The sequence below is a fragment of the Anser anser genome (genome assembly GCF_964211835.1).
Source record: "Anser anser genome assembly, chromosome: 1".
NCBI lineage: Eukaryota > Metazoa > Chordata > Aves > Anseriformes > Anatidae > Anser > Anser anser.
Genome location: NC_139720.1, coordinates 32636811 through 32650559, shown reverse-complemented (window position 1 = coordinate 32650559; position 13749 = coordinate 32636811). Strand labels below are relative to the sequence as shown.

Below are 13749 nucleotides of genomic sequence, written 5' to 3'. Positions count from 1 at the left end.
CCATTGAAAGAAGCCTATTCTTCTGCACCGTTCCCTCCATCAGCACTTGTCTTGGAGAGGCTGCACCAGGAATGAGATCATGGTAATCAACATAACGTGATGGAAGAAAAAGAAAAGAAAAAAATACTGTTTTCAGCTACATCAGTTCCTTGATCCTGTTCCTTTTGTGGCCTTGCAGCCTTAGCACAAGCCAGAGGGGTGGAAGGTCAGGGCTTCTGTGTTTGATGGCAGCTTTCATTTAGATAATGCTGTTATTCAACAGCTGCTATCAGCCAAATGGTGGAATCCATATGGATGGGGTGTCTCAAGCAGTTGTTGAGAGTGAATCAAGATTTTTACTGCCTTTATGAAGAATAACTTCCCAAATGGTTTAATTTGGTGTATGGAAATGGCTTACAGTTTTCACTCTCTGGGACAATATTATACAGAAAAATACCTGTTGGTTATGTAAATACAAATAAATGAATGAGTAAAGAAACCTTTGTGCAGTGTGTCATGTATGTTTTCAGTGCAGGCTTACAACTCAGTCCTGCCTCTGTGAAAAGTAGAGGCAAAAATGTATTGGTTCAAAGTTGCTTTCTGAAGCCCTCTAGTATTTTGGTATTAATTCTACAAATGATCTGTGTAAACCAGCTTATATCTATCGTGGTCCCAGTGGCATTACTCTTTTTCTGTCTTTGATATTTTACCAATAAACTACAGGTCTTCCAGGGTATAATAGGTGTACTTGCTACACTAAGCTTACCAACATACTATCTGTTTGGAAATGAGAATGAAATTATAACTCTTTGGATATTTTAAAAATGCATTTGTAGCATTTAGGAAAACTTTCGTAGGATAATTACCTTCTATGTGGCGAGTAGTACTGGAAAACATCATGCATGCGTATTCTGACCTTCATGTGTGTAGTAAATGTGAGTTGTTTTGAGGTAGCATCTTAGTTTAAAGCTGGGCAGCTACTTCAGGTTCATTACCAAACCCTTGGGTAGAAAGGTACAGAAGGATGCCTGAGACATCTGTTGTATAGAAACGAGTTATTCTTTGATAACTTGTTTGCATGTCAGAATGATTTGTCAAATGAGTGTAATATCTTGATCTTCTGACTTCTTCCTCTTTAGGTTGCAGCAATCTATAAAGATTCAAGCATTGGAAATCTTATAAATATCGTTATTGTAAAGTTAATTGTAATCCACAATGAACAGGTAGGAAAAATAAAAAATAAAAATATTTCTAATAGAATAAAAAATATACAAATTTGCATTATAATTTCAAACTTTAAAGTATTTTAAATACTTTTTTTTTAAATTTAACTGTATAATTTTATTCTAGAAAAGGAGAATAAATATTAAATGCGCTCATTGCACAGTGCATATTTAATGAATGTATACAGAGGTTAACTGCAGAGCCTTTATTTGATGTGTGTATTTCACCATCTGTCTATAAGCACCTCCTGATGACCTAAACGGGCTTAAATCAGATACTGTATGAAAGGTTTTGACATAACTATTCATGCAAATGCAACTGGGAAAGGGCAACTTTTAGAGGGTTTTGACTGCAAGTTTTCAGCACCAACAGCTGTAATATTTTAAATTGTAAGAAATACATATTTTTCAGGTATATGTTTTTTATATTTATTTATTATAAATGTCTGCTACCCTATTTTTCTGTATCTAACACAAGATACATTAAGAAAAGGGTCTCATGGCTGGTGACTTTTAGCTAAGTTAAGATCCTGATTCTGCAAATAAATCTGTGTGGGTGAGCTCCTGTGTGGAGTCCAGCTCAGGACTCCTTTCCACTCACAGTCATTGTTTTGAAGATTAGGGGCACAAACGACAAAATAATAAGTGCAAGCATGTGAATATTACAACCCTTTTTATTTCTTGGACATTTCTTGCTTAGGAAGGACCAGCTATCACTTTCAATGCAGCTACCACGCTTCGTAATTTTTGCTTATGGCAGCAAGCACAAAACATTTTGGATGATGCTCACCCTTCTCATCACGATACTGCTGTTCTTATCACTAGGTATGGTATCTGAAATAGCCAGAATTACTCAGCTAGCTGAGACAAATGCTTCAGTTTCTTTCTTACATCATCATTTTTAACTGTCCCACAGACACTGTTAATAGTTAATTGGAGTCAGTAAAGAATATCTTGCATTTCCCTAACCACAGATGATCAATATGTGAGCAATTAGACTTGCAGTGCTGTGTTGGTAATTAAGCATTTGATCAAGCTTATGTTAAAGATAACAGAAATTATTTTGACCTGAAATTGTTACAAGGAAATGAGTTCTTCAACCATTCAACGCGTAAGTTGCATATAATGGGATCAGCTAAAGGATGCAGTGATGCAGCTCTTTATAGTCGGGATATAATTAGAACCGCCAAAAGCTTACAAATGGAAAATGTTAAAATATTAGTGTTGTACACTGATTTCCTCAGTGGAGGTTCTGACATTCATTAACTTAAGTATATTCTCTCTTTTTTCCTTTTCATTAATTTTTTACCTGTTGTTCAAACTGGACTCACTCCAGCACTTAAAACAGTTTGATATATTTCCTGAAATATGTTGTTATTTTGGCATCTGCTCCACTGCATAAGGTATTTTCAAGTAGGCTGGAATCTGCACGTTTTCAGCAGCATTTTATACTTGTGAACATAGTGGAGAAATAGCATAGTACATCAATTTTTATTCTTTGCAAGCTAGATAGCAAGTAATACTGTGAGTGTTGTGTCGTGAATATAAATTCTTTCACAAGAATACAAATTGTTTGAATGGACTGCAAGATTAAAAATTGAAAATTGAGATTTGAAACTGCTGTAACTAATATAGCAACAGTGAAATACTTTACATTGAAGTACTTTTTATTTGCTCCAGTAATTTCAAATAAATCTTTTCTTTCAAGGGAAGATATCTGCAGAGCTAGAGAGAAGTGTGATACTCTAGGTGAGTTATTCTTTTTTAATCAGTATGATCTTACAAGAGAAAATCTGTAAGAGAATTTTACTGTAGGAGATAAACAGGGAAAAAAAAAACAGAAATAGATGTAAAATTTAATTGAGAGACAAAAAAAAGTAATCTTTTCAGGGCTGTGATCTCAGGTGGAAGTTGGTTTAATGTAAATTTGGTTGCATAGTTCATGCATGACTTTCAAGTCTTGTGCTTTAGCATTCATTTATAGAGTCATTCCTATGTGAAAACTTGTTCTATTAAGCTTTTATATAAGAATTCAATTTTGCAGGTTTGGCAGAGCTAGGTACAATGTGTGACCCACTACGCAGCTGTTCTATAAGTGAAGAAAATGGATTAAGTGCTGCTTTTACTATAGCACATGAACTTGGACATGTGTAAGTACTTATTTCCCTGCGGGTAATTTTTTTATTTCCTTTTGAATACTACCAGTTTCCAGTGATGGGCTCTACTTTTCCAAGAGTGAGCAGTCTGCTACATCCTTTTAGAACAGTCATTGTTCTTGCCCCTTGCAAAGTCAGGTCTGCCAGCCACCTAGAGGTAGAGAATCCACGAAGTTTATAACCTGGCCACTTGCTAAATCTGGATGATTGGAGATACTGGCCATACAGCCATCTTCTGTCCTTTTGTCATATCAGCTGGTTGGGACACTGGAACAGGTATCGCAGATGTGAAATATAGTCCTGTTAACTCCACTTGCATTCTAGCCCCAACAGGAATTTAAGGAAAGACATTTGTTAATATAACGCAGAAATATTCTTCCTTCTCTTTGATCCTTTTAGAATACAATAGAGTAACACAAAGAGAAATACTTTACATAGAAAAATAAGAGATGACAGCATTTTGTTTTATGAAGCGTACCTCATCAATGATGGCAGAAGGGTGCTATACTCTAGCTTCATGAGGTGGAGGTAACCACAGTGTAGGTAACAAGGGCATTTCAGAGCTCGGTAACTAGCTAGTTGATTTTCATAATCCTGGAAGTTCACTTATAGACATGCCATTTATCATCTTATTTAAACTGAATTACAAAGTATGGTGAAGTATTAGCTGCATAAATATGACATTGATGTGCTCTGCAGTTTGTTATTGAACAGTAAGAGTTATGATGTGAATGTTGGGGTAATCTGTTAAGGTCAGTCTGGATATGACCTGTATATTCAGTTCAGTAGATGGGTTGGCCATTTAAAATGTCGCACTCCCAAAACACTGGGATTTTTCTGGTGAACTAAAGAATTACGCAATTGTAAAATTCTTACTGGGTTCAGCATTATTGCCATAATGTCAGATAGCCATAATAAGGGAGACCCATTACTATGCTAAGGCATTTTCAAACTCAAAACTGGAGCTTTTGCTGCTACAAGAGAAGTGTTTCAGTTAATTATTGCTGAATTTGTTTTGGAGTTTTTTTGTTTTGCTTTTTAGATTCAATGTGCCACATGATGACAGTTTTAAATGTAAAGAAGCTGGAATTAAACATCAATACCATGTGATGGCTCCAACTTTAAATTACCATACAAGTCCATGGACCTGGTCAAAATGCAGTCAAAAATACATCACAGAATTTCTTGAGTAAGTACCAGTATAAATGCTGTGCACTTTTTTTTTTTTTTTTTCTGTTTTGTGTCAATCTGGAAAGCATTTTAAAAGTATTGCTGAAGTACCACTTCTGTGTTGTTGTTGGCTTTAACAACTGACTTGTAGGGCCTCAGTCCTCCAGAAGTGACAAGCGTTTAACTCTTTGGATGATGATTAGTTCTGTGGCTTCAGTAAAGTTACCCTCAAAATGTAAAGCTAAGAGCAATTTTTTTATGTATTTTTTTAATATCATGGCCTTGGTTATTGAAAAAGTCTTTAGTATGATTTTAATAGTCAGGCACACTTCATTTTAGGGAGTTTTTATTTCAAAAAATGTTAAGTTAGGTATAATTTTAGTCAGTAACATTTTTTCTTGTCAGATTGTAAAAATGAGAAGTGACAGTCAGAAAACAAAGACCCTAAGCTGTGTTTGGTAGATATAACACATAATCCAGTAAAGAAAAATCAAGTGACCTAGTTTATTTTATTAATTACAATTAATTAATATCTTTATATAGTCAGGTGTGCGTACAAACCCATAACTGCATTGAGATATGCATGTGTAAGCGTTGTGTAAATATGCTCCCAATGAATTAATTAGGAATGATTAACTCACATTTTGTTCCTGTTTGTACAACAGTACTGGTTATGGTGAATGTCTTCTAGACAAACCTAGTGGAAGAATATATGATCTTTCCTCTCAGCTGCCTGGATCAATGTATGATGTCAATAAGCAGTGTGAGCTTATGTTTGGTCTTGGGTCACAAGTCTGCCCCTATCTGGTGAGTGAACTAGGCACAGACTCATTCTTAATAGGTACTAAAAACTGCTGAAGGTTAGGCTTAAAAATGAAATCTCAGTCACTCCATTTTTGGAATAATTTTATCCTTAAATATGTCAAAGTGCAGATTCTATACTGCTGAAGGGAAATCATTCAGTGGAAAGCGTTTTCACATTGCAACCGCTATATTACGTTAACAGCTTTCTTACCTGATTTAAGTACTTTTATAAATTTATAACTTTAAAATTTATCTATTAATTGAAATATTTTCTCCCAATGTTTGGTCCAAATATTTCCTCTACTTTGTTAAGTATTTCCATACATGTTAGAGTGTACATTTGATGTACTTCACCAAAAATTCGTTAATGCAAAATTGGCATCTGGAAAGAAAGTAATAATATAAAGAATTGAGTAGATAAAGATTGAAACTTTAGTTGCATTTTGAAAACTTAATGTGGCCTGTTTGCCAGTACAATATATAATGACAAGTATAGCGTTATGGCTTCATTTGTTTCTGTCAAGATGTCACACAGAGATTTTGGACCAACTTGTTGAATACCTGTACTTGTATTGCATGGCTTGTTGGAGCTGTTTAGAGGAGACAATTTAAGATCAGATTCAGACTGAATTAAGTGGAGCTGTTGTTGAGGTAAAGTACTGTTTAGGAAGAGTCAGGCTTTATGGGAATATTATAGAAAAGTAAAGAGGAATTCAAAGACCTAGGGATGGTTACTGAAGACTGCTTTGTAAATTTAGTAAACCATAAATGGTATTTGTCCATTAAGAGTCTTTTTAACAATCTGAAAAGAAGGTTTTCATCTTAATATTCTGGCCAGCGACTTTTTAAAAATAATTCCAATAATGTCTTTATCTGGACATTATTCTCGAACTGTGCTGCATAGTATCAACCATAATCTCATACATGCTTTTTTAATTAAATCATCTAATGAATTAGAAAATAGTCAGCTATTCTTTCTGATCATGTCTGTTTCAAATATTCCACATTCCTGCCTAGTGTTATACAAAATCAATTTTTTTTGGGGGGGTGAGGGAAGAGTTATGTGAAAACTAATAGTACTAATAGCAAAAATTAAACTCATATTTTATGAGAAAAACAATGCAAATATCCCAACTGATATCTGAAGTGGTGTTACAGGCACAAAAAAGGTAATCTTTTTTTTTTTTTTTTTAAGAAACAGTGCAAACGCTTATGGTGCACAAGTACAGAAGGAGTTCACAAGGGATGTCGTACTCAGCACATGCCTTTGGCTGATGGAACGGTTTGTGGTGTGGGAATGGTAAGCCTTTGTTTTTCAGAGCTTGCATATGGCAAAGTCGTTGGTGGAAACCAAACATCCCAAAAGCATGTTCCCCCAATTTCTCTAGTTGAGGCTGTTTCACTGAGCCAGAACTAACTAAGTATGAGTGACTTAGGTACAGGAGTACACTTTTTTGGACAAAGAGTTTGTATTAGACTCCTGGCTTTAGTAGATATTTGTGTATTATGTTTGTTTCAGACAAAATGTGAAAGCACGTATCAGTACCTTTTTATCTATTCCAGTAAGTACCTTAACAACACATAACTCACACTCATATTCTGCTTTGCCTACTGTAACATAATTCAAGATACTTGGATCTGTTCAGGGCTAAAAACCAGAACTTCTCATCCATTTACAACATAAAGTGTTTTATTCGACCTGGCTGTGTGAGGGACAGATTGAATTTTTTGAGACATAAAAAGGAACAAATTGAAGCTGGACTTCCTATGTATACTCTGCTTGTTGGTTTATTTCATAGAGAGTGTTTAGAGGATGAGACAGCAGCTCACTAATTCCTTATCTGGCAGGTGTGGTTTTGGTGTTGTTTTTTGTTTTTTCGAATGCCGATCTTGATCTGTATCCTCTGAGAACATAGCCTGTCTTGGTCTTGGCAGGGAGTCATGAACAGCTAGTTACTAGATATAGTCAAGGCACTTAAAATACCGTGATAGAAACAGAAGTACTGGTGGATGGTAGTCGAATCCAGTGTTAACAGTGAGGATTTGAGGGTCTTAGTTTTGGATTTACATGTAGCTTGGGACATGAACAGAAATAAGATGCTCGAGTTCTTTGCTGACCTAGTCTTCAGCCTCTCCCTGTCTCAGTTCACTACCAGCAAACAGAAATATTTTCTCACCCATCGAGGGACTGTGAAAATAAATATTTAAATATTTCAGAGATTTTGACATGCTCAGATATGACAGTGTTTATCTTAAGTCTGGCAGGTTTATTATGCTGAGCTGTTTGTAATAGTAGTGTGCTTTGACAGCTTCAGGGGCTGTGGGAGCAATGTTAATTTTTATCTTTTAATAATTTTATACATTCAAAGATGTTTTTTAAAATTCTGGTCTAATTTCTATGTGTAATAAGCTATATTTAACTCAGTTATTACTAAATTTTCCCCGATAACTTTTAATCTTTAAAGATTGCTTTTTTGTTTGTTTGTTTTTTCTGTATTTGATAAGACATAAGAAGTGAGAAATTTGAAAATACTGTCCTAATGGTTAACAATTTAGTGGGTAAACTGTCTCAGAAATCTCTTCTCTCTTGCAAAATTAGGAAAAGTTATTTGAAGGTTGCAATGGAAGCTCTGCTTGTTTATGTCTGATGATATGATATATAACATTAAATCCATTTTTCAATCTGTGATTGATCAGAAAGGAAGTTCATAATTTATATAAACTTCGTACGTAACATTTAATTCAATTGACTCTAATTTGCCAACATCAAAGCGCTTCTTTTATGTAAGAATACAAAAACCTATTTTATGCAATTACTGCAGTGAAACCAAACAGTTTTCTCTAGGAAGTGAAGAACTAATTACAGTCATTACCTCTGAAAGATGTAAGAAAGAGCAGCAATTAATCTGACAAATTGTCATCTGTTTCTATCTAAGGGACAGTTCTTTTCAAGCTCAGTGGGTGAGTTTCTTTTGATTTTAGTGAGATTAAGGCATGGTGACTAGTAATTGTAACTAGTATTTGTGAGCATGCTGAATACATTTATATTTGGTGCTTGTAGCATTTTTGCTGTGATAAATACAAAAAGATCTATTTAAGGCATTTGCAGTTTATTTTATTTGCAGTTTATTTTATTTGCATTTTAAGCTTAGATTTGACACATGAGTTCACTTTCACAGTAATCTTTTGTTTTTCTTCAATTTGTGTGTCTGATTAGTGGATCTTGCTTTATGGAGTGCTCTATAACAGTCTGTACTTTATGTCTGTACTTTCCCAAAATATAAGAAGGTATGAATTTAATATTATCAGAGACTCTCAAGAGAATGAGCAAACTGCTCTTTCTGAGCTCAGTGGAATATCTTTTTGTCATATGCAACCTGTCAGCATGCAAGCTTTTTGAAAGAGATTTTTTTAGTACGTACACTCACTCATCTGTAGAGCTCAGTGACTTCTTAATTTATGTAGTATCGGTAATAGGTATAGGTAAGATTTTCTTGTACGACTAAAGGGAAAACTCAGCCTAACTTACTTCAGGGTCTTAGTAGAGAATAAATAAAATATTTTCTTGGGAATTTGAGAGATTCCTGTATTAATTCTATAGTTTTAATATTATTAATTATCTAGAATTAATATTACAAAAATAGAAACCATTTACTACAATTTGTTGTCTAGTAAAACTCATTTGATTTGATCAAACTGTACTTTGTTCATCCTAGAGTTATCTGCAAAAATGAATTGTTTTTACTTGCTGGGCTTCTACCAAAGGTAGAAAATTTCTCTCCTCCTCCTCCTCTTTCTATACATTCTCATTACTTAGATTTGACAGCAGCCTGTATGTAGCCATTCTGCTGTCTCTGAGAACGGTTTTTCATTCCGTTGATACTCGTGTTGTGTTACATCACTTCAGGTGCTTTTTGTTTGCTTTTTTGACTTCACAGAGATCCATAAGAAGTCTAAGCTTCTGCTAGGTCTTCTAACATCACACAGAACTTCCCTGAAGCAGGTGATGCAGTCTTTAAATTCTTTGGCCTAATTGGTATTTCAAAGAGAAAATAAGTGTAAATATATCTTGACATGCTGTATGTGAACATTTACTAATTTTGCAGTGGTGAATTTCTGCAGACCATGGGAATACAGTAGTCATTGCTTGAAAATGTTTCTGGTGTTTTTTTTGTGAGAGACATCCAAAGGTATTCATTCCTGATTGTCTTCCTAAAGGCAATAATATATATAACCTTAACATACAGTTATTATTTAAATTTTGTTTTAAGTTAAATGTTATTTTTGTTGTGTATTGAGGCACAATGATATGAAAAATATTATATGGTTAGTGCTTTTTTGTCTTGTCTCTGTAATCAGAGTTGCCATGGGAATATCTTTGGAATTAAGAACTATGCTGTATGATTAGTCTGAGGTAGGCTGCTCACTGGATGCCACAATGAATTCAGTATATCACAGAATCACAGAATTGTTTGTCTGAGAGGATGTTCTTATTTTCATCCTTGCTCATGCTCATTCATGCTGAATCTGTGTGACTTCTAAGGTTCATACTCTTTTCCCATTTCTATGTAATTTGAGTCTACTTTAAGAGTGCTTATACTCAGACTTCTGCTATAGGCCAGATGCTGCATAGTGAACAGATATTATGCTTCTGCATTGCCTTTAGTGTTTATCTGTTTTGTGCCACCAGGTATGCTTATTTTCCTTTCACACATTCAGCCCGCTACAGCTTTCTCTCCCTGTTCTATCCACTGGCTTAGTCATTCTCAGAGCTCTGTCTGGATATCAGGAGTGAAAAAATCATATTTTTTAAGCAAAAAAATTAAACAGAGCACTATAGCTGGATATTTGGAAAGCAAAATACAAACTATAATGTCCACTTCTGCAACACTGTCGTTTTCATGTCCCCCTCATACTTTTCTATTCTGTTGAATCGTCTTCTTTCCTTTTAGAAGCATCAGCAGCTACCAGCAACATCTCTGGAAACATGTTGGTGTTTCAAAGCAGATGAACTATTTTTTCCGAGCCTTCTTTTCTGCATGGCTACACAAGACTCAGATTCATGAAGCTATGTCCTCTCACACTGATTGTCATTTCAATCTTTGCCCCAAGGTCTTCAAAAGCCATGGCGGTAGCTCTGGAGAACGCAGGCAGCAAGAGTGAACTTGGAGTCCTTTTCCTGTTGAATCATACCAAGCTCTGTATGAAGTCCTTGATTTCTGAAGAGCTCTGGTGCTGTTCCATGTCCATCTGTCACTCTTCTTGATTCAGTCGAAGTTGATCTAGCCTGACAACGCCTTTTTTTTTTTTTTTCTTTCCTAAACTTTCTTTCCTGGAAACTTAGAAAGCACAATAAGCTATGAGATACCCTGGAAGTACCTGAAATCAGTTTATCCTATCATAGTTTAATCCATAAGTATGCGTCAAGCTACTTATTGTAAGCAGGCAATTAAGAAATATGAATATGGGTACCTGTGGGTTCATTGATCCCAAACCTGAACCATTAACCCTCCCTCTCCTATCTGCAGATATAATAATTACATGTGGATTTGGGTCAGAATTACTGCCTTTTTGACAGAAAAGCTACTCTTGACCCTAGCTAAAGCAGAGTTGCCACTTGCTGTAATCAGTATGTTTGGAATTACAAGTGATAGCCATTTCACATGATGCATGCATTATATTTGCCATAACAAATGTAGGAAAAAAATGCTAGTGATTATATTTAAGTTTATGAGAGTTCTGTGTATCATAGCGTTCTCAGTGAAGCAATGATTCAAGGAGGCAAAGAGGAACATCTGGAATGCGTCTGGTGCCTGAGTTTTCTACTGTGACTTCATCATGTTGCTTCTGTAGGAATGTAGCAAAATAATAGCTGAGACAAGTTTGTTGAATAAGCTATTAAAATCCCAGATGTGAACATGTGCTTTGCATTTTTATGGATCAAAATAATGCTGTTGTGGGTATAAAATTTCGTTTTACAACTCTGTCTTTTTCTGAACTCTCCCTTCAAGTTATTGTAAATGTTTTTGTGGATGGGAGAAGGATGTAAACTCTAGGTCCTAGTCACGTATTTGGATGGGGTATTTCTTTTGTGAAGTGGGGCTTAGACTCCTCAGACTATAGGAATCCTCAGCCTGTATATGAAAAATTATTTCATAAGATGTTAATGACAATTATTGGAAAGGCAAGATATTAATGTTTCTTCATGTTTACCTTGCTCTTTCATATAGTGTAGCCGTATCTTTTATGTTAGTAGTTGCTTTAACTCCTAAAGGTACTAGAAGGTTGAGGTATAGAGGTACCCTAAAGGCATCTAGAAAAAAGTAATAAAAGGTAGCAGTAAGCACTGCAGTGATATGCAGATACCCACTGGAAGCATGGTGTCTTTTTGGAGTTAAGTTATAACATTAGTCTGAGCATTAAGTGAGTAATCTGGCCAGTTTGCTGAATCATTTAAATAGTAATTTAGCAAGATAGATCTAGCTTTTGTTCTGTTTTCGCTTTGTGCTGGAAGTCATCTTAAGTGGTAACATTCTTAGTTAGAGGAGGGCATTCAGGGCTTAAAAGAAATGGCCAATGCTCAAGAGTCAATGCAACCTGGCAATTTATTTGCAATATTTGGCAATTTAATCCAATTTTATTGCCAAATTAGATTAAGAGTTCAGGCATTATTCAGAACGGATAATCTGATTCTATAACAAATTCCTGTTTGGAGAGTAAGGCCCTGGTCCTCATGGGGTGCTTCAGCTGATATTCAGCTGATATAGCTGGAGGGACAACACAGCACAGCATAAGCAATCCAGGAGGTTTCTGGCATGCGTTGATGGTAACTTCCTTCTCCAAGTGACAGAGAAGCCAGTAAGGAGAGGTGTGCTGGTGGACCTCATGCTCATCAACTGTGAAGGGTTTGTTGGGAATGGGAAGGTCAAAGGCAGCTGTGGCTGCAGTGACCCTGAGATGGTGGAGTTCAGGATCCTGATGGCAGGGAGGAGGCTGAATAGCAAGTTTACAACCACAGACTTCAGGAGAACAGACTTTGGCTTCTTCAAGGATCTGCTTGGTGGAGTACCATGGGATAAGGCTCTAGAAGGAAGAGGAACCCAAGAAAGCTGGTTAATATTCAAGAATCACCTTCTCCTAGCTGAAGAGAAGTCCATCCTAAAGAATAGGAAGTCATGCAGAAATGCCAGGGGGCTTGCATAGATGAACAAGGAGATCCTGGCCAAACTCAAACACAAAAAGGAAGTGCACAGAGGGTGGGAGCAAGGACAGGTAACCTGGGAGGAATACAGAGACGTTGTCTGAGCATTCAGGGATAAAGTTAGGAAGGACAGAGTTCAAGTGGAACTGGACTGGTAGATGAGGGGAGAGCACTGGATATTGTCCAGCTGAACTTCATTAAGGCCTTTGACACTCTCCCCCATAAGATCCTCATAAACAATCTGTAGATGTATGGGCTGGGTGGGCAGACAATGAGGTAAAATAACTGGCTGAATGGCCAAGCCCAGAGAGTGGTGGTCGGTGGCACAAAGTCTAGTTGGAGACTAAATGTCCAGACCCAGGTTAAGAATAGGGATAAATTTTCTTTCATATATAGTAACCTTTTGCTTGACTTACAAATTTTGCTTTGTTTGTCAACTGTGCAGCACTGCCGCCACGGAATTTGTGTGAGCAGAGAAATGGAGACACGTCCTGTAGATGGAGAATGGGGACCATGGGGACCTTACAGCTCATGTTCAAGAACTTGTGGAGGTGGAATCAAGAGCACCACCAGGCTGTGTAATAGACCGGAGTATGTTTTTTGCTGTTCTTTTACATTAGAGCGTAATGAAGGTATTACAATGTAATGGATTCATTCAGAACAAAATTAAGGTATTATGGTTGCATGAATTTGTTCAAAGCTCCAATAAGCAAATGCTTTTTTCATCAATGTTTGAAAAGAGGGATAAGTCTAGAGACTCCAAAATGCAGGGAGTGTTTAGATTTCTTTTGTCTCACATGTATCATTCACATTTATAGGTAGATCTGAAGACTTAACTTTGGTAAAGTCTTTTTTTTTTTTTTTTTTCTAAATGTCGAGGGTTTATTTAAACTTTCTGATACTTTTTATGGACTGAAAGCTGCAAAATGAAAATAGATGTATTGCTAGGTAATCTTTTTAGTGAAACACTTGATTTGTTTAGATTTGAGGCTCTTTGACAGCATCACCACCAGTAATGTTCACAAGGAACCCTGGTTACAGCAGGGTCATTTACAACTTCCCTTTATAATAAGAAACTTCCACTGACTGAATAATTCCATGTGGGTTTCATTCTCTGTAACAAAGGTCAGTGAGAACTTTACCCTTAACTTCTACAGAACAAGAGCTGCAGCTATGGTTATGGTTTTTATTTTTACGAAGTCATGTCAACTTGATA

At 36.0% G+C, this 13749-nt stretch overlaps 1 protein-coding gene across 3 annotated transcripts in view; it reads left to right on the top strand.

Moving 5' to 3' along the window:
• Positions 1-13749, top strand: part of ADAMTS20 (ADAM metallopeptidase with thrombospondin type 1 motif 20) — a 97014-nt gene that overhangs the window by 29404 nt on the left and 53861 nt on the right. For all 3 annotated transcript variants that reach the window (XM_083820179.1, XM_083820178.1, XM_083820177.1), the window contains 8 exons: positions 1119-1202; positions 1903-2027; positions 2911-2951; positions 3247-3352; positions 4401-4547; positions 5194-5335; positions 6528-6632; positions 12979-13124. In XM_083820179.1, the coding sequence (XP_083676305.1) occupies positions 1119-1202; positions 1903-2027; positions 2911-2951; positions 3247-3352; positions 4401-4547; positions 5194-5335; positions 6528-6632; positions 12979-13124 (896 nt within the window). The remainder of the gene's footprint in view (positions 1-1118; positions 1203-1902; positions 2028-2910; positions 2952-3246; positions 3353-4400; positions 4548-5193; positions 5336-6527; positions 6633-12978; positions 13125-13749) is intronic.